This window comes from Paroedura picta, chromosome 1 (assembly GCF_049243985.1).
Source record: "Paroedura picta isolate Pp20150507F chromosome 1, Ppicta_v3.0, whole genome shotgun sequence".
Lineage (NCBI taxonomy): Eukaryota > Metazoa > Chordata > Lepidosauria > Squamata > Gekkonidae > Paroedura > Paroedura picta.
The window spans coordinates 137,871,790-137,893,442 of NC_135369.1; the positions used below are offsets into that span (position 1 = coordinate 137,871,790).

At 40.4% G+C, this 21,653-nt stretch overlaps 1 protein-coding gene across 5 annotated transcripts in view; it reads right to left on the minus strand.

The window, feature by feature from the left end:
* Nucleotides 1-21,653, minus strand: part of CYB5R4 (cytochrome b5 reductase 4) — a 45,064-nt gene that overhangs the window by 18,412 nt on the left and 4,999 nt on the right. For 4 of the 5 annotated variants that reach the window (XM_077305452.1, XM_077305414.1, XM_077305444.1 and 1 more), the window contains exons 3-6: nucleotides 14,172-14,272; nucleotides 13,578-13,662; nucleotides 5,906-5,947; nucleotides 342-396 (exon numbers count right to left, since the gene is read on the minus strand). In XM_077305452.1, coding sequence (XP_077161567.1) covers nucleotides 342-396; nucleotides 5,906-5,947; nucleotides 13,578-13,662; nucleotides 14,172-14,272 — 283 coding nt within the window. The remainder of the gene's footprint in view (nucleotides 1-341; nucleotides 397-5,905; nucleotides 5,948-13,577; nucleotides 13,663-14,171; nucleotides 14,273-21,653) is intronic. The other variant, XM_077305424.1, reaches the window with a different exon arrangement.

Sequence of the window (21,653 nt, forward strand, 5' to 3'; positions counted from 1 at the left end):
ATATTGCCTTCTACCTGATCCTTTTTAGCTGTACTGACCTACAGAGCCTCACCTTACCATCAAAGTCCTGCTAGAAATTATACAGGGCCAGTACAGGAATGAAACAAACATGAATGTCCCAAAACAAAAATAAAATTCTACTGTTAAGGGATTTGAGGACCATAAAGCAGCACTAAAGTGAGAATAAGAAAAAATCTGATTCCATTCCTTCATACTGCCTGCAGAAAGTGTGTTGTTAAAAATCTTAAATCAATAACCAAATAAATACTATGTGTATAGAGTTCCTATAAATGTAACGAGATCTACATAGATGGGAAAAAGAAGCAGAAATGTAACAGTACCTGGGCACAAGCTCTTTGGAACTATTATCCAAGTCCTTAGGTTTAGAAAACATGCCTACAAAAATGAAGGTATGGGAGTTAATGTTCAAAGCATTAAAAGAAAACAAGTCATGTTTTAAAAGCTCATGCTGCCATTCTGATACTACAAATTTCATTTCATAAGGGAAGATTACACACCTCCATAAATCTGAACTGCTACAGTAGTCCCATGATTTTGATAAAGCCTGTATCTTGTGGACTACTGTCACGTATCAAGTTCTACCAATGCAACTTCTCCTTACTCTGCTATATATTTGGTTGGAACCCAACTAGCATTTCCAGGGGCCAAAGACTTCTTATGAAATCTGATTTTTCCACTAGAAAAAATGGACACTTGCTCTTTTCTACTACTACTACTACCCACCTTAACCTTTATACTGAACTTCACGTTCCAGGGGGAGGCTCAAGGTAGGACAATCACTCTCCTCAAGCAAAACCTTCCTTTGCATATGGGTACATTAACTGGGATTCAAGCCATAAGGAGGTACTATTTTCTCACATTTAAGAGGTTTCAGTGGATTTAACCAGGTTAAGAAAAGGTAATTACATAGAGAAACACACCAGAAATGTCTTACAAGCTTGACTCCAACCAGCTTGAATATCTTGTTTTCTTATGCTTTTGTGACATAACAATATGGGCTTAGAGCATACCTAATATCCTTCAACAGGGATCCCACCTAAGTTCAAGACAGATGGATTATGGCTCCATAAAGTTTGACTAATCAAACAGAATTCTTAGCTAGCAGCTCTCAAACTTGTTACTGTATGGAGGGTCTGTAATATAATGGTTCATTCAAATGAAGCACCATCAGCTTAGGCACAATTCAGTTGTTAACAGGGACTCTTGATTCATTAAATTGGAGGGTGGAGGCAGTTGAGCTTAGCCTAGTCAACGTATATTGCCTACCTCTCCACATCAGACATGTTGGAGTGATACAATTAAAAATAATATTTCTAAAAGTACAGCATGCACAGACTTCACGTATCCAAACACATGTACACAAAACAAACAAACATTATCCCTATGGATAATAAAATCAGAGTCCAGTAGCACCTTTAAGACCAACAAAGGTTTATTCAAGGCATAAGCTTTCGAGTGCAAGCACTCTTTGTCAGACTATGATCTTCTTACATCACAGGGAATATAAGAAGATCATAGTCTGAGGAAGAATGCTTGCACTGAAAAGCTCACGCCCTGAATAAATCTTTGTTGGTCTTAAAGGTGCTACTGGACTCTGATTTTATTGTGCTACTTCAGACCAACAAGGCTACCCATTTGAATCTATCCTTATGAATATGTACAATCCTTGGAAGCCAATTTCAATGAATTCATGGCATGCGTATAAAACTACATTTATGGGATCAAGGAAATATGCTCAATATGCTAAAATTCACAACATACTGGCAACAGTGATAATCCCACAGCATTTCTGCAAATGCTCTAATGGCTACAGAGCAAGTTAGAAACAGAAGAATCAATATTTTGAGGCTTCCTGCTCAAGTGGAACACTTTGCCTTGGATCCAGTCTATGAGTTCCTCCTGTTTGAACAGTTCTTTGAATACAGTGAAAGTAGTTCTGCAGAGCATGCGCCTCTGGTGCTAGGCACTCCCAGCTTACAGAAAAACATGAGCCCTGGATGGAGTGCCCGAAAAATGCTCTCCACAGTGTAAACAGTGGTGCTGACAAGCAGGAGTAAGCTCAAACCCCATATCACAGCAAGAGGACCAGAAACTGGGTACCAAAATAAAATGTCATACTTTTCACTCAACTAGATATTACATCAAGACTCTTATCTAAATATCAACTCTGGTTATATGAAAACACAGCCTTTATTCAGAATTTGGAATGGCATTTTAAAATGATGGCAATAAGATTCCAAAAACAAGTCCTAAACTGGAAATTAGTCATCAACTTAAATTACAGGATGCATATGTAAAAGAACAGAGCACAGAAGGTTCCCATATAGTGAAAAATCAAGATTTAATACATTACTTTACCTTCTTCATCCTATCACTGTAAATCTAGCCAAATTATAGAATAACATCTTACATTTTAACAACAAATTGTTACATTATTTTTAATTGTCATCCTCAACACGTAAAATAGCTGAAAACTAATGATTTTTGGGGAGGCAAGTTGCCCAATTCTAGTTGCCTGGGGTGCCACAGGGCTCGGTACTGGGTCCAGTACTTTTCAATATTTTTATCAATGATCAGAACGAGCGGGTAGGGGGACTCCTCAATACATTTGTGGATTACACCAAATTGGGAAGACAAGCCAACATCCCAAAAAGATAGAAATATAGTTCAATGATATAGAGCACACTGGAAAAGTGGGCAAACGAGAACAAGATACAATTCAGTAAGGACAAGTGCAGAGTTCTACATATGGATCACAAAAATGAGAAGAGAATAGAGTTTAGAGTTTTGGGTAGCAGTGTGTGTAAACGTGATCATGGGGTACTTGTGGACTGTAAGCTAAAGATGAGCAGACAGTGTGATGCGATGGTAAAGAAGGAAAATGCAGTCTTGGGCTGTATCAACAGAGGCATCACATAAAATTCACAAGATGACATGGTCCAGCTGTATACTGCACTGGTCAGATCCCACTAGGAGTATTTCAATATTTTATGTTTTTATTATCCTTTATTCTGCATGGTGACTCAGGCAGGGTCCCTCTGAGAGATAGCGTAACAGTGTTCCAAATAAACAAACAGGGGACAAAGTAGGAGGGGGAAACCAGAAGAAATCACACACACCCTCTTACAATGCCCCATTGGGTCTTTAGAAGCATGTGATCCACATACCACTAGAATAGAGTCTACATTTGGTTTACTAAAAATAATTGTATTCTTTTATTACTTTTCTCTCATAGTTGTTATTGTTCTGGGAGCTCTAACACACTATGTTGTCCACAGAGACTACATATATTACACATTCTACCCTCTAATACAGGGGTAGTCAAACTGCAGCCCTCAAGAGGTCCATGGACTTCAATTCCCATGAGCCCCAGCCAGCGAGTGCTGGCAGGGGCTCGTGGGAATTGTAGTCCATGGATCTCTTGAGGGCTGCAGTTTGACTACTCCTGCTCTAATATTTACAAAACATGCCTTCAGATTGAGCCTTTCATATACACAGAGAATCTTTAGCCTAGACCACTTCTAAGAAGGGCAACATTCATGATTTTTCTCTCAATAAGAAATCCAAACCAGAAAGGTTAAAAGTTGAGGGGGGGAAATAAATTTTAAAAGGTTTGAAAAGTCAATTGTATCCCCCCCAGGAACTGATGCCCCCACCCCAGTTAAAACAGATGAAACTTTGCAGGATGGTCTGGCGATGGAAGGGGCCCCAAAAATGCCATCTATCAGTTTCGGCACTTCAATGTCAGCTTCAATGTCAGAGGATTTAAAGAAAGGGACTGAAAGGAAAATTGCAGGAATCATTATGTTATTGTGTAAGTCAATGAAAGGGAAAACAGAAAAGGGACAAAAGGGGTGAATGAATGAAAAATGCTCCCTTCTTGAAATGGGAATGGGAAGGACAGGGAAGACGAATGAGATCTAATTTTGCTTCTTTCAAGAAATTTTCAGCAAAATATGTTTTCCTGTGAGCTATATTGGAAGCATACTTTTGAAGGCAGCAATTCCTCAGGAAGCAATTGTGCCAAAAGGGTTATTCAAATATGAATTATGAATGCTAAAATTAGGTTACAGGTCAAGAACAGCAGTGATAGAATCAAGTAGTATAAAGTTCTGATTAGCATATTTGTTCCATTGTGAGACAGCAGACAACCCTGTTTTCCATGTCCAGAGCTTCTATCTTCTAATTCTTTTTGTTTTCTGGGGTTTTTTTTCTGTTCCTAGTCTTTAGCTTTTCAGCAGCTTTCAATCATTCTTCCTAACCTATTAACTTGCCTGCGGTAACAGCTTTCTCTCCTTGTTTTCTCCCTTGTCAAGTAGATGGAGGAGTTATCAAGATCTCAATTCATCCCTTTTAATCTTTTATTCCTTTTACATAATTATTTTAAGCTATTTTACACACATTGACATACATATGATTTGTGGTGCTACAAATTAGCAAGACAAATGGTGTTGCAGTTGCGCCTTGATAACTTCTGCTAAATATTCAACCTTCTATTTATTTTATTCAATTTTTCCCATACTTTATTTTCTTTCGGTCTTCCCAGTTCCAAATTAGTTTTAGGTTACTTAATTGTCAGCTTGTTTGGTATCATCATATCCGTTACCTGCTGACTTCTTATAAATGGCCTTGGGAAGTGATCTGAAGAGCAAGAATCTGGGAGTACGAGTCAGAAAGACTGAGTAATTTCAGGAGTAGCAAAGTGATAGATTTGAGTATTTATTTTATTGTTGGGGGGAGTTTTTTCCATCAAGGGCGATTGTAATTAGAGATTTTAAATTAATGTTTTATGTGGTGCTACTGGGGAGAGCTTTGTTAACCACCACAAACCATTTGGGAGTGGTGGGATAGAAACTGAAAAACAAACATTCTCTATGAGATGTTCTTTTATTTCCTCATTGATTTAACACTTTCCAATATGTTCACATAATTACCATGTATTATATTTGCTGTCACCCTGTCCGGAGCTTGTTAGTTATCTGCTGCCTTGAAAATTTGTTCAAAGGTATATTAATTCATTCCTAATGCATATTTACATACAGACACTCTTTTTTTACACTGGAACTGGATTAATACATTCATACAAGCTTGTTGAAATCTATCTTGTAAATTGTTCTGAGATATGCTACTTATGGCAAAATCTGTCACTTCCTAAAGAGAACAGTAATATAATTTCTTTTGCAACCAGAAAGTATAAAGCCTACCTTTTATAAACACTCAGAAATGAAAATATAGAAATACTGGTTCATTTATACATGGAAGAATCACAGTATTATCGATTAATACAAGCACACTCAGACATTGCTTAACAAGCCTCAATATAAGACTGATAGTGAAGGGAAACAATACGAAAACAAGAAGTAATGAATAAGAAATCAAGAACACTGATCAGGAAAAGGAGCACAGGGAAAAATATGTATAAGGAACAAAGAGGAGTTCCAGACTTCTCCCACTATACCTCCACTGATATCTTTACAACCAGGTTCTAAGCAAAATGGGGTGGTAAAAGATGAATCAATATCTATAGATTGCCACTTGCAGTTTTCTGTGTTTGTATTATAGATTTTGATGGGAGCAAAAGTCAAAGTCTTACAATGCTAAAGAAGCTTCAGGATGCTTGCTTCCTGTTGCTTCAGTTGACCAAGGCTAGATGTTCTGCAGATACCTTTCGGCACTGAGCAACTGCTTTCTGATTGAGACTCCCTGTGTCTTGGTTTACATGGTTTGATTTGTTTGGGAAAAGAACACAGAGCTTGAGACAGATAATCATGCAATTGGTTAGGTAAGTGAGCTACCTGGCTTCTGACCATTTTCTAATGCTGAATCTCACGACTGTATGCTGCCTATTTTTTTTTAAGTGGATACTATTAACATGGTAACTTACCATTTAAGACTTCCTTTTCTTCAGGTGTAGCATGACAAGGCTCTGCACGTATGAAAAAAAAGGTACCGATCATGACAGCAGAAAACCTTCTGAAGTTATTATTCCATTTCTAGACCGCCTCTCTCCTATTGGACTTGAGGCAGTTTACAACATGCACTATGTTACACATAGAATCATAGAATAACAGAGTTGGAAGGTACCTCCTGGGTCATCTAGTACAACCCCCTGCACTATGCAGGATACTCACAACCCTATTGCTCATCCACTGTAACCTGCCACCCCCTTAAGTCTTCACAGAATCAGTCTCTCTGTCAGAGGGCTATCTAGCCTCTGCTTAAAAATTCCCAGAGATGGAGAACCCACCACCACCTGAGGAAGCCTGTTCTACTGAGAAACCACTCTAACAGTCAGGAACTTCTTCCGGATGTTTAGACGGAATTTCTTTTGAATTAATTTCATCCCATTGGTTCTGGTCTGTTCCTCTGGGGCAAGAGAGAACAACTCTGCTCCATTCTCTATATGGCTGCCTTTTAAATACTTGAACATGGTTATCAGATCCCTTTTCAGTCATCTCCTCTCCAGGATCAACCGACCATGCTCCCCCAACCTTTCCTCAGATGTCTTTGTCTAATGACCCCTCTCTGTTGCCCTCCTCTGGACATGCTTCAGTTTGTCTACGTCTCTCTTCAACTGTGGTGTCCAAAACTGAATACAGTACTCCAAATGAGGCCGAACCAGAGCAGAGTAAAGCTCTGGTTTTTCATCACCTCCTGCGATCTGGACACAATATTCCGTTTGATACAGCTCAAAATCCCATTTGCCTTTTTAGCCACCAATTCACACTGCTGACTCACGTTCAATGTATGGTCTACTAGAGCTCCTAGATCCTTTTCACGCATACTATTGCCAAGACAAGACTCCCCCATCCTATATTGGTGTAGATGGTTCTTCCTACCCAAATGCAGAACTTTACATTTGTCCCTATTGAATTTCAGTTTAGCCCACTTCTTGAGCCTATCAAGACCATCCTGTATTCTGATTCTGTCTTCTGTTGTATTTGCTGCTCCTCCCAGTTTAGTACCCCCCCTTAATCCCTCATCCAAATCATTTATAAATTTGTTGGACAACACAGGCCCCAGGATAGATCCCTGACACACTCTACTTGTTACTCTTCTCCAAGAGGATGCTGAACTATTAACAAGTACCCTCTGGGCATGGTCTGTCAACTAATTATCGAACCACCTAACAATAATAGGATCCATACTGCATTTTACCAACTTGTCAACAAGAATATCATGAGGAATCTTATCAAAAGCTTTACTGAAATGCACAACATTACCCTGATCCAGTGAGGTAGTAACTTTCTTGAAAAAAGAGATATGTTTGGTCTGATATGACTTGTTCTTGTGAAACCCATGCTGTCTTAGAAATCACAGCTCTGTTTCAGCTGCTCAAGGACTGACTGATGATTTGTTCCAAAATTTTGCCAGCCACAGATGTCAAACTGACAGGTTGGTAGTTATCCAGATCCCCCCTTTTCCCTTTCTTGAAGATGAGGACAACATACTTACACTATGTAAGTATACAGGGCAAAAAAATCTTTAATGCTGAAAATTCAATAATGCTCAAACAAGTTAAAGAAAGTAATATTAACAATACAAAAGTTTAGAACTAAAGCAAAAGTCCATAAACTGAGGAATACAGAGTACAAAGATATGGTTCTTAAGCATCTTAAAGAAGAAATTATTAAACGATGGACCCAATAAAGCACACAGGAGATATATGAAACAGATAATTCCTGCCATTCCCCATTTACCAGAAATCCCTCTGAAATAAAAACAATCACAGATCCCAAATGGGGGAGGGGGGGACATACACATAGTGAGGAGGGGCTGGAGATGAACAAAATTGCCTCGGCCCTCCTCTTCTGCCAGAGGTACCTCTGTTAGAGCAAGACTGCTGGGGCAAGAGGCCTCTTTCTCCTCCCCAAATAAGTTCTGCGACCTCTGCTGCTGTTTTTTTCCCCCCAGATGTGTCTGAAATTGCTGTGCTGGGAACAAGTGGGAAAAAAACATTTTGCAGTATATGACTCCTGCCAATACCTTACTGGACCCAACCCATACAGCTGCTATCTTTTAAATGTAAACAACATAGTCAGGAATACTATATTTTAAATAGTATTTTCTTCTTGTGTTTCTTCTTACAATACCAGCCATGCAACTGATGACTGACTTCGTAAGCAATATGCACATAAAGTGAGTTATGCTCTGTAAAACGCCAGTTCCCCAGTGACTAGTGCTGCAATGCGGAGAATGTGAAATCACTGTATGAACCAAAGAGCTGGTAGAAAGACAAGATGTACTGCTTCTAACAAGGCAATTCACTAGTATGGAGACACTGTAGTTTCTCTTTGCAGTGTAGTATATGTGGCAAGAGAGAGAAAAGCTGTCCAACACGCAGGGCAACCCAGTTCATATCAACAACTTGCTCTGTACAAGCAGCCATGTCAAGCAGCTTTCATATGGAACCTATTTACAAGTTCTCAGTTCCACTGACATTTGGGAGTTGACATAGGCAGAGAACTTGTTAATGACATGCAAAACTGAAGGCCCAGATCAGGGACAGAAGGCAAATTTCCTCCAGATCAGACTGACCAGGGATTCTGGGGGGTTTTTTGGGGAGAGGCATCATCTGGACATGGAATTGGAGTCATTGTGGGTGGGTAGGTAGTTGTGAATATGCATTCTGCAGGTGGTTGGACTAGATGACCTTGAAGGTCCTTTCCAACTCTGATTCTATAGCCAAAGGATGGATCCACAGACTATGTTATAATCAAAATTAGCATAAATGCAACTGAAGCAGTAATCATTATGACCTAGAATTAGTTTCACTGACTGTATCTATAGTTCCCCATATTTTAATGCAAGTAACATTCCCCAAGTCAACTGTTTTACAGCTAATCAGATGTTAAATCAGTAGACCATGAGTAGACAAGTTACATTTTAAGTTTCAGCTGTATCAGTCTATTTTTACCAAACAACAAACTATCACAGCAATTTTTAACAGGAGTCATGTGGTCCTGAGGGGGTGTTCAGGAAATGGAGGGAAGGACAGAGCTCTAAAGAAGAGTACCTACAGGTTACTAGGCATAGTAGATCAATCATCAGAAAGGCCAAAGCTGAGAGTGAGCTAAGATTGGCCAGGGAAGCCCACTGTAACAAGAAAAGATTTTTCAGTTATGAGAGGAGTAAACATAAAGTAAAGAAGGCAATAGGCCCACTATTGGGTGTGGATGGACAATCTCTAACGGAGGATGCAGAGAAAGCAGAAAGGATAAGAACCTATTTTACATCTGTTTTTTTCCCACAGGTCAAAGGGTTAAGGCACATCTAGAGATGGCAGCAGCCAAGAGATAGTGTCTGGGTGGCAGGTTGACATGGACTGAGAGGTTGTCGAGAGGCATTTAGCTGCACTGGATGAGTTCAGATCCCCTGGGCCAGATGAAATGCACCCGAGAGTGCTCAAAGAACTACCATCCTGGCTTACTCTGCTTGACCTCTTTAAGGACTGGAGATGTCCTGGAGGAGTGGGAGAGAGAAAACGTTATTCCGATCTTCAAAAAAGGGAGGAAGGATGACCTGGGAAACTACAGACCAGTGAGTCTGACCTCTGTTGTGGTAATGGAGCAGATATTAAAGGGAGCGATCTGCAAGCATCTGGAGGACAATTTGGTGATCCAAGGAAGTCAGCATGGATTTGTCTCCAACAGGTCCTGTCAGGCCAACCTGGTTTCCTTTTCTGACCAAGTAACAGGTTTGCTGGATCGTGGAAATTCTGTTGATGTCGTTTACTTGGATTTTAGTAAAGCTTTTGATAAGGTTCCCCATGATGTTCTGATGGATAAATTGAAGGATTGCAATCTGGATTTTCAGGGAGTTAGGTGGAAAGGGAATTGGATAAAGAACCGTACTCAAAGAGTTGTTGTCAATGGTGTTTCATCAGACTGGAGGGAGGTGAGTAGCGGGGTACCTCAGGGTTCGGTGCTCGGCCCGGTACTTTTTAACATATTTATTAATGATCTAGATGAGGGGGTGGAGGGACTACTCATCAAGTTTGCAGATGACACCAAATTGGGAGGACTGGCAAATACTCCAGAAGATAGAGACAGAGTTCAATGAGATCTAAACACAATGGGAAAATGTGTTCATGAGAACAAGATGCAATTTAATAAGGATAAGTGTAAAGTTCTGCATCTGGGTCAGAAAACTGAAAAGCATACCTACTGGATGGGGGATACGCTTCTAGGTAACACTGTGTGTGAACGAGACCTTGGGGTACTTGTGGATTGTAAACTAAACATGAGCAGGCAGTGTGATGCAGCGGTAAAAAAGGCAAATGCCATTTTGGGCTATATCAACAGGGGCATCACATCAAAATCACAAGATGTCATAGTCCCATTGTATACGGCACTGGTCAGACCACACCTGGAGTACTGTGTGCAGTTCTGGAGGCCTCACTTCAAGAAGGACGTAGATAAAACTGAAATGGGTACAGAGGAGAGCGACGAAGATGATCTGGGACCAAGCCCTATGAAGATAGGTTGAGGGACTTGGGAATGTTCAGCCTGGAGAAAAGGAGGTTGAGAGGGGACATGATAGCCCTCTTTAAGTATTTGAAAGGTTGTTATTTGGAGGAGGGCACACAGTAATGGGTTTAAACTAAAAGTACAACGATATAGGCTAGATATCAGGAAAAGAATTTTCACAGTCAGAGTAGTTCAGCAGTGGAATAGGCTGCCTAAGGAGGTGGTGAGCTCCCCCTCACTGGCAGTCTTCAAGCAAAGATACACACTTTTCTTGGATGCTTTAAGATGCTTAGGGCTGATCCTGCGTTAAGCAGGGGGTTGGACTAGATGGCCTGTATGACCCCTTCCAATTCTATGATTCTATGACATATAAATCCTGGAAAGGCCACTCAGAATTTTGAGGAGCATCTGGGTTTTATATAGCTCCTTCTTCCCTCTTGATATGGTTTCTGACAACTGGTGGAGGAGAATTATTCTTATATTAAGCCTGTCCTGAGACTAAATGCCCAGATTTCTCTTACAGACAAAAACTGAAGCACACCTAATATTAATAAAATGGCCGACAGTCATCAGGCTCAAGGTTTTAATTAATATTTAGCTAAGATACATGTATCACATGCATGCATTATAAACAGGCCTTTAAAAAGTCATCTTTGTACTATTTTTGTGTCCTTTTTATTTCTAGTGGGGAAGGGAATGTTTATACTGTATACCTGGTAGGCAGTACTGGATTAATAACCACTTATAGCACAAACAATAGTAAATGTACAAGTCACATACACAATCTGAAACTGGACTATGATGCCTGTTCTTGAATGCTTTGAATCACGTTTAAAACTGTTTTGCTGAAGGTTAAAGATTGCTGTTTAGCCCCTTCAGCTCTACCATCCTGGCTTACTCTGCTTGGTTATATTCACACAATTCAGATCCAAGTATGCAACTAACACCAGCCTCAAAGCAACAATAAAATCCCTAACCCTGGGTTTTCTTTGTTACCATGATAGATGGGTTATAAGAATTCTAGAACAGCTAAATGTGTTTCTCACATTTAGACAAAGACTAACAGGGTATCAGCAAGGTCTCATGGAGGGCATCTCATTTTCTCCTCCCCACTATTTCCCTTTTCCTGAAAGCCCCCACAGTGGCTCCCTTTTCAGTTCTGTCTCTTTTCCACTCACAATGCATTACCCTTTTAAGATCACAATGAATAAATTAGTTAAACCTTCCTCAAGACTTTTTTTTAAATAGTTGTAAGGTCTGGGACGTTGATTACATCCAGAATTACTTCTTGCATAGCTTCTTCATTCAAACAATTATAGTATTCCTGCAAAAAGATAATGTCTTTGGGCTGCATTGTAAATTTGAAAAAAAAAAAGTGTACATATACTCAAAAGTACAACATAAAAGCAGAACCGCTGTCCATAATAACTGAACTGCAACTTTTCAGTACTGTAGTCAAAGTCTAATAGCAGAGAAAGCTGTTTAAACATCCAATAATGGGGCTCACACACTCCATGCCCACTCCTGAGGGTATCCCATATCTACAGCAAGTGAGAGTTGCAGACCCCTGAATCACGTATGACTGGGAGCTAACAAAACAAACAGGAAAGACAGAGACATATTATCCAAAGATAGGGATGTGGGTATAAATCTAGAAACTAGTAAAAATCTACCACGTGTATGTGCTGGAAAGTGTCCTCAAGTCACAGAGATTTATGGTGACCCCACAGGGTTTCCAAGACAAGAGATTTTCAGAGGATGTTTGTTACTGCCTGTCTCTGTGTCTCATCAGCAGATTTTTCAGGAGATAGAAAAATATTACAAATGTGTTAAAAAACTCAATCTAGTATATGGGTTTAATCCAGAAGTTATCTCTCTAAAGCAGGGGTAGTCAACCTGTGGTCCTCCAGATGTCCATGTTTGCTGGCAGGGGCTCATGGGAATTGTAGCCCATGACATCTGGAGGACCACAGGTTGACTACCCCTGCTCCAAAGCTTTCAGCAGAAGCCAGAGGAATCCGCAGATTTTTCAGGCACCTTGGTCATGCAGAGCCCAGTCTGCTGCAGATCTGAAAGTTCCCCTTGCTTTGAATTTGCTTTCCATTGCTGCTCTTCAGGCTGAGCTGGAATCTACTCTGCAGAATCATTCTCTGTCACAGTCCAAAGGAGAATCCTCTGTGCTCAGTATCAGCCAGTGAATCAGAAGTTAATCTATGACACACAAGGCCCAAGTCCATAATCATCACGTAAGAAGTTCTGCTGTGAACAGGAATACTCCACATGATGGCCAGGAATTCATTACGTTATACAGACCGTATAAATTATACTTGAGTTCAAAATCCTATGCAACCTTCTTATTGATTATCCCTTCAGTACGAGATACTGGAATTCTAGTAACTAAATCTTCTTATTGTGCCCCTGCCACCAGAGACCACATCTGCGTCTGCACCAGGAGCTCGGCCGCCGCTCCTCTCACAGCACGAGGATGAGGAAGAGCTGGGACAGCGTGGCAAGATGCTGATGGACGAACAAAGTCCTGACAGGGATGCACAGCTAGGCCCCATCCAGGTGGACACCATGCCCTCTGCATCAGTATCACCCCGGCCAGAGGCAACACCCCTCCCCAGCACGCCAGAGACAACGCAGAAGGGGCGACTTGACAGCTCACCACTGGAGTACCCAGCTCAAAGTAGATGAGGCCCAGCTGGGGCAGCTTCAACAGACCACAATTGAGTTCCCTGGTGTAGCCACTTAACTCCTTTGTCCCAGCTAACTTATGGTGAATCTATGGGGTTCTCAAGGGAAGAGACTACCAGAGATGGTTTGCCAATGCCTACTTCTGCATAGCAACTCCAGACTTCCTTGGTTGTCTCCCATACAGATACTAACTAGGACTGGCTTGTTTAGCTTCTGAGATCAGGCTAGCCTGGGCCATCTAGGTCAGGGCCTGGTACACATTAGACAGAGTACACCAATCGGTACTTATACATTGGTACATTTTTTAGAAGACTCAAACTTGATCCTACTGGCTCCAGCAGTAAAATATTATCTATTCTAACTCCTCTCAGTGTTATCTATTGTGTATACCTTTCAATGCAGCAGTAGGTTTAAGAGCTATTCTTCCAACCAGACAATCCTTCAACATTGATTCATAATTGACCCAACGATGAACCTGCATGAAAGAAAACAGTTAACACTTTTAAACCTTTCCAGGAAACTACTAAGGTAAGTAAAGAGAAACAGCCATGCTATTATGCTGTAGTAAACACCAAAGGGGTCTCGTTACACTTTAAGACTAACAAAGATATTGCAAAACTTAGCTCCTGAACAGATACATAAAACGAGCTGGGGGTTTGAGCCACATTACACTGTTAACCCTTTTTAAGGTCAACTTTCTCAGCTGCCATAAATAACTGGTCAATAACCCAAGAGCAAGGAAAACATACCTATTTAAAGATCTCTGAATTTAACCCCAGGTCCAAAGTTAAGCAACAGAAGTGAATTCAATATAATCTATAGTTCAAAGAAGAGCATTATTATTAAAACTGGTCCTTTTCCAGTAAAATACATAATCTACAATTCAAAAAAAGGAGGTGATAAAACAGTAGTGGTTCCAACAGACAACAGAACACAATTTTTGGATTATGCTTCCATAAACCCAAGGCCACCTGAAATTTTTACCTGATCAAAGAGGTCTGTGCCATCTCCACCTGCTGCTTTCATTAACTCATCTTCACCACCTGGGTGATATTCCATATATGGTGTGACATTGTATACGAGACCTGAAAAGTGTGACAAAACAAAACAAAAACCGCAACTTTTAACAGTCTAATCAAAATATACAGATTTTCTTGCAAAGAAAAAGGATATATAAATGGATCCACTTAGTAATGCAAACAAAAATCTTATAAAGTTGTAAATGAAACAGATTATGCTTAATTCAGATTGAAAACACTGCTGTACTGAAAAATGACAGTCCATCAACGGCCAGAATTACATAATCAAAGCTACAGACAGGATTTAGGTGGGTAGCCATGTTGGTCTGAAGCAAGAGAACAAAGCTGGAGTCTACCAACAAAGTTTAATTCTTGGTTCAAGCACTTACGTGCATAGGAAAACTTATGCACAGAATTAAACTTGGTTGAGCTTAAAGGCGCAAGGGGACTCAAACTTTCAGGTTTTCTCTGCCTGAAACCTTGGGGTTTCTTGACAGCCCTGGAAGGGTTTCCTAAATAGGTGGGAGTTGATTTTTAATATATTTTTAATATATTTTAAAAAATTGTTAAACATTTATTGGGTGATAAGACCATGTGTCGTATCACCATGTTCACCGCCCCCCCCCCCAGCAAAATGACCAAAGACAGACCTGGAGGAGGTGGGAAGGGGAGGGGCCCCAGGTGGGCATGTACACAGCTATGCTTCCCCACCAGATTCTGTACAGTCATGCTCTTCTGGGGATTCTCAAGGCCTGAAGAATGTTTCAGGGGTTTCTCAATAGTAAAAAAGTTGAGAAAGGATAGTTCACATATTGAAATTAGGCATCTGATTATTCTTTTCCAGTTTAGTAAATTATTTTTGACTATTCTATGTTTGTTTGTTTTTTGGAACTGTCCATAGAATTTTCAAGAGCAATGGTTTTCACCTGTGACTCACGACCCCAAAGGCAAAGCCTCTGAAAGTGGATCTTGGGCCAGCCTTCCCTGAAGGAGGCTCCTGCCCCTTCCAACATTCTCTATTGCATTTTGAAAACCAAAATCCGACTCCGGAAAAAATATCTCCATGTCATGCATCACTTGGTATTTTTTTCTTCACTGCATACACATGTTAAGTAAAAATGTGTCCTGATGGTTACTAGAATGAGTGTTGTAGAATCTCAGCAAGGATTCAAGAATATAGTGGAGGAGAGAGAGGTTGAAGACTGGAATGTAACCTATCTATGTGAAGGCTATTGTGTCAGAATGCTTGGTGTTTATAGAGGATGTAGCTGCTCCCTTTGTGTGATGTTTTTTGGTTTTTCAGAAACATGGGGTGGGGGCACTGTAGAAAATGGAATGCTGAATTAGACCGGTACCAAGGTTATAGTCTATCTAGGGGCACCAAATACCCCTGGGCCAGCCCTGGATGGCTCGCCATACCAAGTTAATTTGGATCTGTGGGTCACCTTATCAAAAAAAAAAAAAAAAAGGCTGGGAACTACTGCCCTAGAACTTTTCCTGACCCTCAAAATTGTCACTTTGGGAGTCTACTCAGGGAAAGGATAATCTAACCACACATGTACATGGGGCACGTTTCTCACCATACTCATGCTGATACCAAAATCTACTACTGGTGAATTTTACTAATAGAAACCTTTTCAGGGTAAAGGCCTGGAAACCTCTCGACAGCATATTGGCTCTTCAATTCTTGCTCATCAAAACATTATAGCTACAAAGCTGGCTTGTTAGCACAAAATACCACATGAAATTGAGACGCTGCTCATCTGACTGCATCGCCTCATGCTCTCCTGTAGTATTTCTATGCCTCACTGAATGAGAAGCTATACAGAGAACTGTCTGTTCTATCAAAGGCAAGCACCTGAAAGTGCTCTCAGTGTTGTGAGCCTGGCAACTCCATGTCTGCTCTTACCTATCCTCCAGCTTCCAAAACTCCCTCCAGAGTGACAATAAGCATAAGCATTTTTACTTTTTATGCTGTTTTGAATCTAGTCAGTTAACTGTAACGAACAACATTCTGTATTTCCAGTCTCTCACCAGGCCAAAATAGAGAATTTTTAATGATGGTTTCATTAAAATGCTGAAATTAAAAATGAGTTGTTTTTTTCTTCAGAATTCTCAAAAGGGTACCCTGACAGATAATTATAAATTTAATTAATTAAAATCCAGACTAGTAAATAGTTAATTGGTTCACAGACCTTGCTTTTTTTCTTTCCCACGACACTAGTTAACATTTTTATCCCACCATTTTTCCAAAGAGCTCAGGCAGCATGCACTCCTTTCTCCATTTTGCCCTCACAACCACCTTGTGAGGTAGGCCACCTGTTAAGTTTCAAGGTATACAAGAATTTTAACCAGGATCTCCACAGTCCGCTCTAATACTCAAACTGCTACACATCATCAGGTTTTTCCTAACACTGTTTTAATAACAAATGTACCAATTTATTCTGAAACCAAAATTACAATGCCAGGAATTCCCTACTGAAGGAAGTGAGAAGGTCTCTCATCTCCTAAAGTTACAGAGAGCTGACCTACAAAATGACTGGTCACTAGCATCATCAGACCATTTACAGGGACCAACACCCGCAAATACAGTATTTGCTGGCGTATAAGACTACTTTTCCCCGCTGAAAAACATGCCTCCAAGTGGGGGGGGGGGGTCGTCCTATATGCCGGCTGCACTTCAGTTGGGATAGACATAGCTGCCCATAGTGGCCCATAGTACTGTATTTTGAGTGGAAATGTTGGGGGGTCGTCTTATACGCCCAGTCGTCTTATACACCGGCAAATACGGTAATTCAAACACCAGTGCTGTTCCCAAATCTATCCAGATACCCAAATTATAGAACCAAACAACATTAGACATTCTTGGTACTCATTTTCCAATGTTAAATGTTATCACCTGACAATAGATCACCTAAACTTGCATTACAAAAAAAGAAAAAAAAATCAGTTTCTGACAGAAAAGTTCAATCTTCCAGGACCACTGCTGATGAACTGCTCACCCGATTTCAACAAGATGTAGTTCACAAAAGAAGACAACAACAGGAAACTACTTGAATTAGAAATTATCAGCAAAGCCTTCCCTTTCCTCTCCCCACAGCAGACACCCTGTGAGGTAGGTGAGGCTGAGAAAGCCCTAATATTACTGCTCAGTCAGAAAAGCTTTATCGGTGCTATGGGGAGCCCAAGGTCACCCAGATGGCTGCATGTGGAGGAGGAGCGGGGAGTCAAACCCGGCTTGCCAGATTAGAAGCAGCTGCTCTTAACCAAGATAGCTCTTGACTGGGATGAAGACAGGATTGAAAACAGAAAATCCTAGAGGTTTGGGGATGGAGCCTGGGGAGAGTGGGGTTTGAGGAGGGGAGGGACATCATCAGAGGAATATAATGCCGTAGACCAGTGGTCCCCAACCTTTTTGAGGCTGGGGACCGGCAGGGCAACTGCCCGCCCGCGCATGCCGTGCATGTGCGGCCGCACCCGCGCATCGCGCATGCGCGGCCCTGATTCCCTCTCCCCCCCTCCCGCAGTAAGAAACTTCCTGGGCCGCAAGCTTGTGGCCTGGGAAGTTTTTTACTGCGGGGGGGGGCGGGGAGAGGGAGCCGCAGCCCGGTGCACGGGTTGGGGACCACTGCCGTAGACCACCCCCTAAATACAAAGAACATTCAAAGAGCAAATGACATTCAATATGAGCAAGTGTAAAGTGATGTACATTGTGGGAAATAATCCCAGCTTCATATATGCAATGCTGGGATCTGAGCGGGCAACAAAAGACCAAGAAAGCAAGTGACACATGGCAAGAAGCGAGGTGACAGGAACAAACTTTCCCCCCTCTCCCGCTAACAGTAGAACCCAGGGGAGGGTAGGAGATTCATGACAGATAAAAGGAAGTATTTCTTCACACATCATACAGTTAACTTGTGGATCTGGTTACCACAAGAGGTGGTCATGGCTACCACATCTTTAAAAGGCTTTAAAAGGCAAGTGGAAAAATTCATGGACGACTGGACTATGATGGCGGACTGTATTATCAATGGTTACTAAGCATGATAGATATCTACTCCCTCTAGTACCGGAGGTAGCATGACTTGTTAAATCAGTTGCTGAGGAGCCCAAGCAGTCTTCCCATTTGAGGGCTTGGAGGAGAAGTTCGTTCTTATATGCCGCTTTCTCTACTCGAAGGAGGCTCAAAGTGATTTACAGTCGCCTTCCCTTTCCTCTCCCCACAACAGACACTGTGAGGTAGGTGAGGCTGAGAGAGCCCTGATATCGCTGCTCAGTCAGAACAGCTTTATCAGTGCCATGGTGAGCCCAAGGTCACGCAGCAGGCTGCATGTGGGGGGAGTGCAGAATTGAACCTTGCATGCCAGATTAGAAGTCTACACCAAACTGGTAACTGGTTGGCCATTGTGCGAACAGAATGCTGGGCCTTTAGGATTATCCAGCATTATTCGTCTTATGGTCTATGGTTTGAGAACTGTTGCAAAACTGATACAAAATGCTTTGTTTCTTCTATAGCATATCGCCATTCAATAGTGCCATAAATATTATAATGTATGGCCGGGAAAATATGCCATGTTTATCTAAAACAAACTATACCTCTGGCCTAGCTGTACACAGAAAATCATTTGTAGCCCACATGTGCTGATAATGCCATCTAGTGTTCATTTCTTAGCACTGAATATGAAGCTTTAGCCAAGTTTCATATATTCACTTCCTGTTCCTAATCTCTGCATGCCAACATGAACTCACATCATCATTTTCATCATAGCTGAAAAGCAGGAGGAGCACACGCTTTGCCTCCATGTAGCGTATCCACTATGCAAACACAGACTGAATTACAGTAAGCATTAATTTGGGAAATACTCTTCTCTAAAAATCATCCAACCTGTGCCGCAAATGAAACACACCATGCTATTAAGAGAATAGCTTGGTTCCTACTGTCTTCACAGAATTCTGAGAAGTTCTCCTCATAACACTCGTGAACATTGTGCACAAACACACATGATATATATACACACACATGCATTGTGCACACACAGTGTTTTATCTTCATGAGACTCAACGGTTCAATTCCTTTAGAGGAGTGCGGCTATTGGTGCATCAGACAGGAACTGTAGGAAGATGTAGTATCTGTGAACTTAAATTAAAACTGCAGGAAACAAGTTACCATTGGGAAATTACTAAACTCTACACTGTTCAGTATCAAGAAACTATGCCCGTTAATAAAACATAACACTTTTCTAGCTAAATGCAAACTCCCAGTGTTCCTACCAAGAACTGTAAAAAAAAACATGAAAGGAACAATGCTAGTAAAAATTAAGATGATTTACATATATAGATACATAAATATACAGAATCCCAGCTAGGAAAACCAACAAGTACTAAACAGAAAAAGAATTATGCAGATTCAGAAAATCTAACAGCAGCTACTTGTCATTATCGCCAAATGAAACACCCATGAAAGTGAAGCATTTTATCTATAAATACCAGATGCTAGAAACAAACAGGTGATTAACCCCAACCTAGCAATCAAGTTTGCAAGATACATCTGGTTGTTCACAGATGCAAACAGAACAGATGGATTTCAGATTGTTACAACAAAGGAGTCCTTTTTACATAAACATGGCAGTGGAACACATTCAACCCAAATATCCCATATGAATACAATGCAGAGTAAGAAGTACACTGTAACATAGGAAAGATAAATGATACTGCAGTTTAATTGAAGAAGGTGCTTCACATAAATAACCATAGTAAACTTCTTCTTGGAGTCTATCCTTATCTATATTGCTTTTCTAATCACTAGGGTACAGCACATTCAATAAATAACGTTCTTAAGTGAGTATACTATGACAAAAGATCTAAAGAGCATACTGGAACCAAATACAAAGCATTTGGAATAAGTAAATGTGCAGTTTAGGAAACTCACTATTATCGTTTTTGTGATTTAAGATATTTGAAACCGGTATGCTGCAAAACACCACCACAAATACCATCTGTCTCATCATTAGGTATTTGTAGACTACTGAATGTAACTTCTAATCAAAAAGTGTTACTGAAAGGGGAAAGGGCAGCACCAACATTCCCAATTCAACAATTTTCAAATGAAAGCATGTTTCCAGTCCAAAACTAAGCAAAATTCTGTCTCATTTTTGTCTGATTCAATTCAACTCTCCAGTTTCAAGCCTATCAAAAGTAAGGAATTGATGCAAAAATGGAACCCAGTGCTGAAGCATACTCGTTTTTCTTAATGAACAAGGAATAAGAAAGCTAACCCCCAACGATTGTAACTGGAAACTAACAAGCCACCATGTTGTATGCTCAATTCTCCTAGGTTGCTGCTGCAGAGGGGAAATCTGGATAGCCTAAGGCCTCTATTGATGAGTATTGTTTCTCTCCAGGAGGTCTGTGAATACGTAAAACGGACTTCGATGTACCCTCTCACATCTTTATAGGGAATTCCAGAACCCTGTCACTATGTGACATACTTTTGATTCCAGAAAGGACAGAGAAAAGCTTACTTGTGAGATTTCACACCTTCAGTCGTCACCAATCCATGTTTAAATTAGGAAAGCGATGCGAAGACCGGAGGGAGGAGAGGAACTAGGAAAAAAGTATTATAGCCTCATTTTTTTTTCTTCTAAGCACCTTTTCGACTTTTCAAAAGGAAAAAATTGGGGAAAGCACCCTATAATGTATGTTATTTTTTAGAATAATAAAATGCTTCTGAAGGCAATATTTTTTATATAGCATAAAAAAGTGGGAGTATTTTAAGAAAAAATTCCTATAATGCCCCTCTTTGGAATGTGAAATGAAAGACAAGTTTTCATCCAAAATGTGTAGTATCATTGTTTAAATTTAATATACACACACTCTCAAGATTTTTTAAAATGTAAATAATTCTGGCAAAAATTCATATGCTATAATCCATTTAATGATATTACATTATATAAAGGGTTTGGTGCCCTCAATTAATATGCAAATATGCTGGTAGTCCTATCTATTATGAAAGAATGTTTGTCCAACACAACTTTTGTTTTGGTACAGAATACATTTTCTATGTTCAACTTTATTTTTCCTACCTCTCAAATGGCAAAAACTGAAAGTGCAAGTGCTAAGGCAGCTGGGATGCAGCAATTTACTACTTTTTCTCAAGTTCTGGGTACAGTTGCAATTTTTCTTACAGGAGAAAAAAAACATACTTTTAAATTCCACAAATGTGCCAATTAGTACATTTTCTGTGCTTAATAAGTGACTTATTTTATGTTACGTTCAAGTTTCATAAGAAATTAATTTTGTTTACCAAAATGACCATTTATTTAAAAAAAAAAGGGGGGGGGAGTCCCCTCCGGGTCTAAAGTTTCTGGAAATTTCACATATCTAATCAAGGATACCAAACATGCTGCCCACCAAGATCTTCCCTGGTGCCCACATGTTTTCAGAAAGG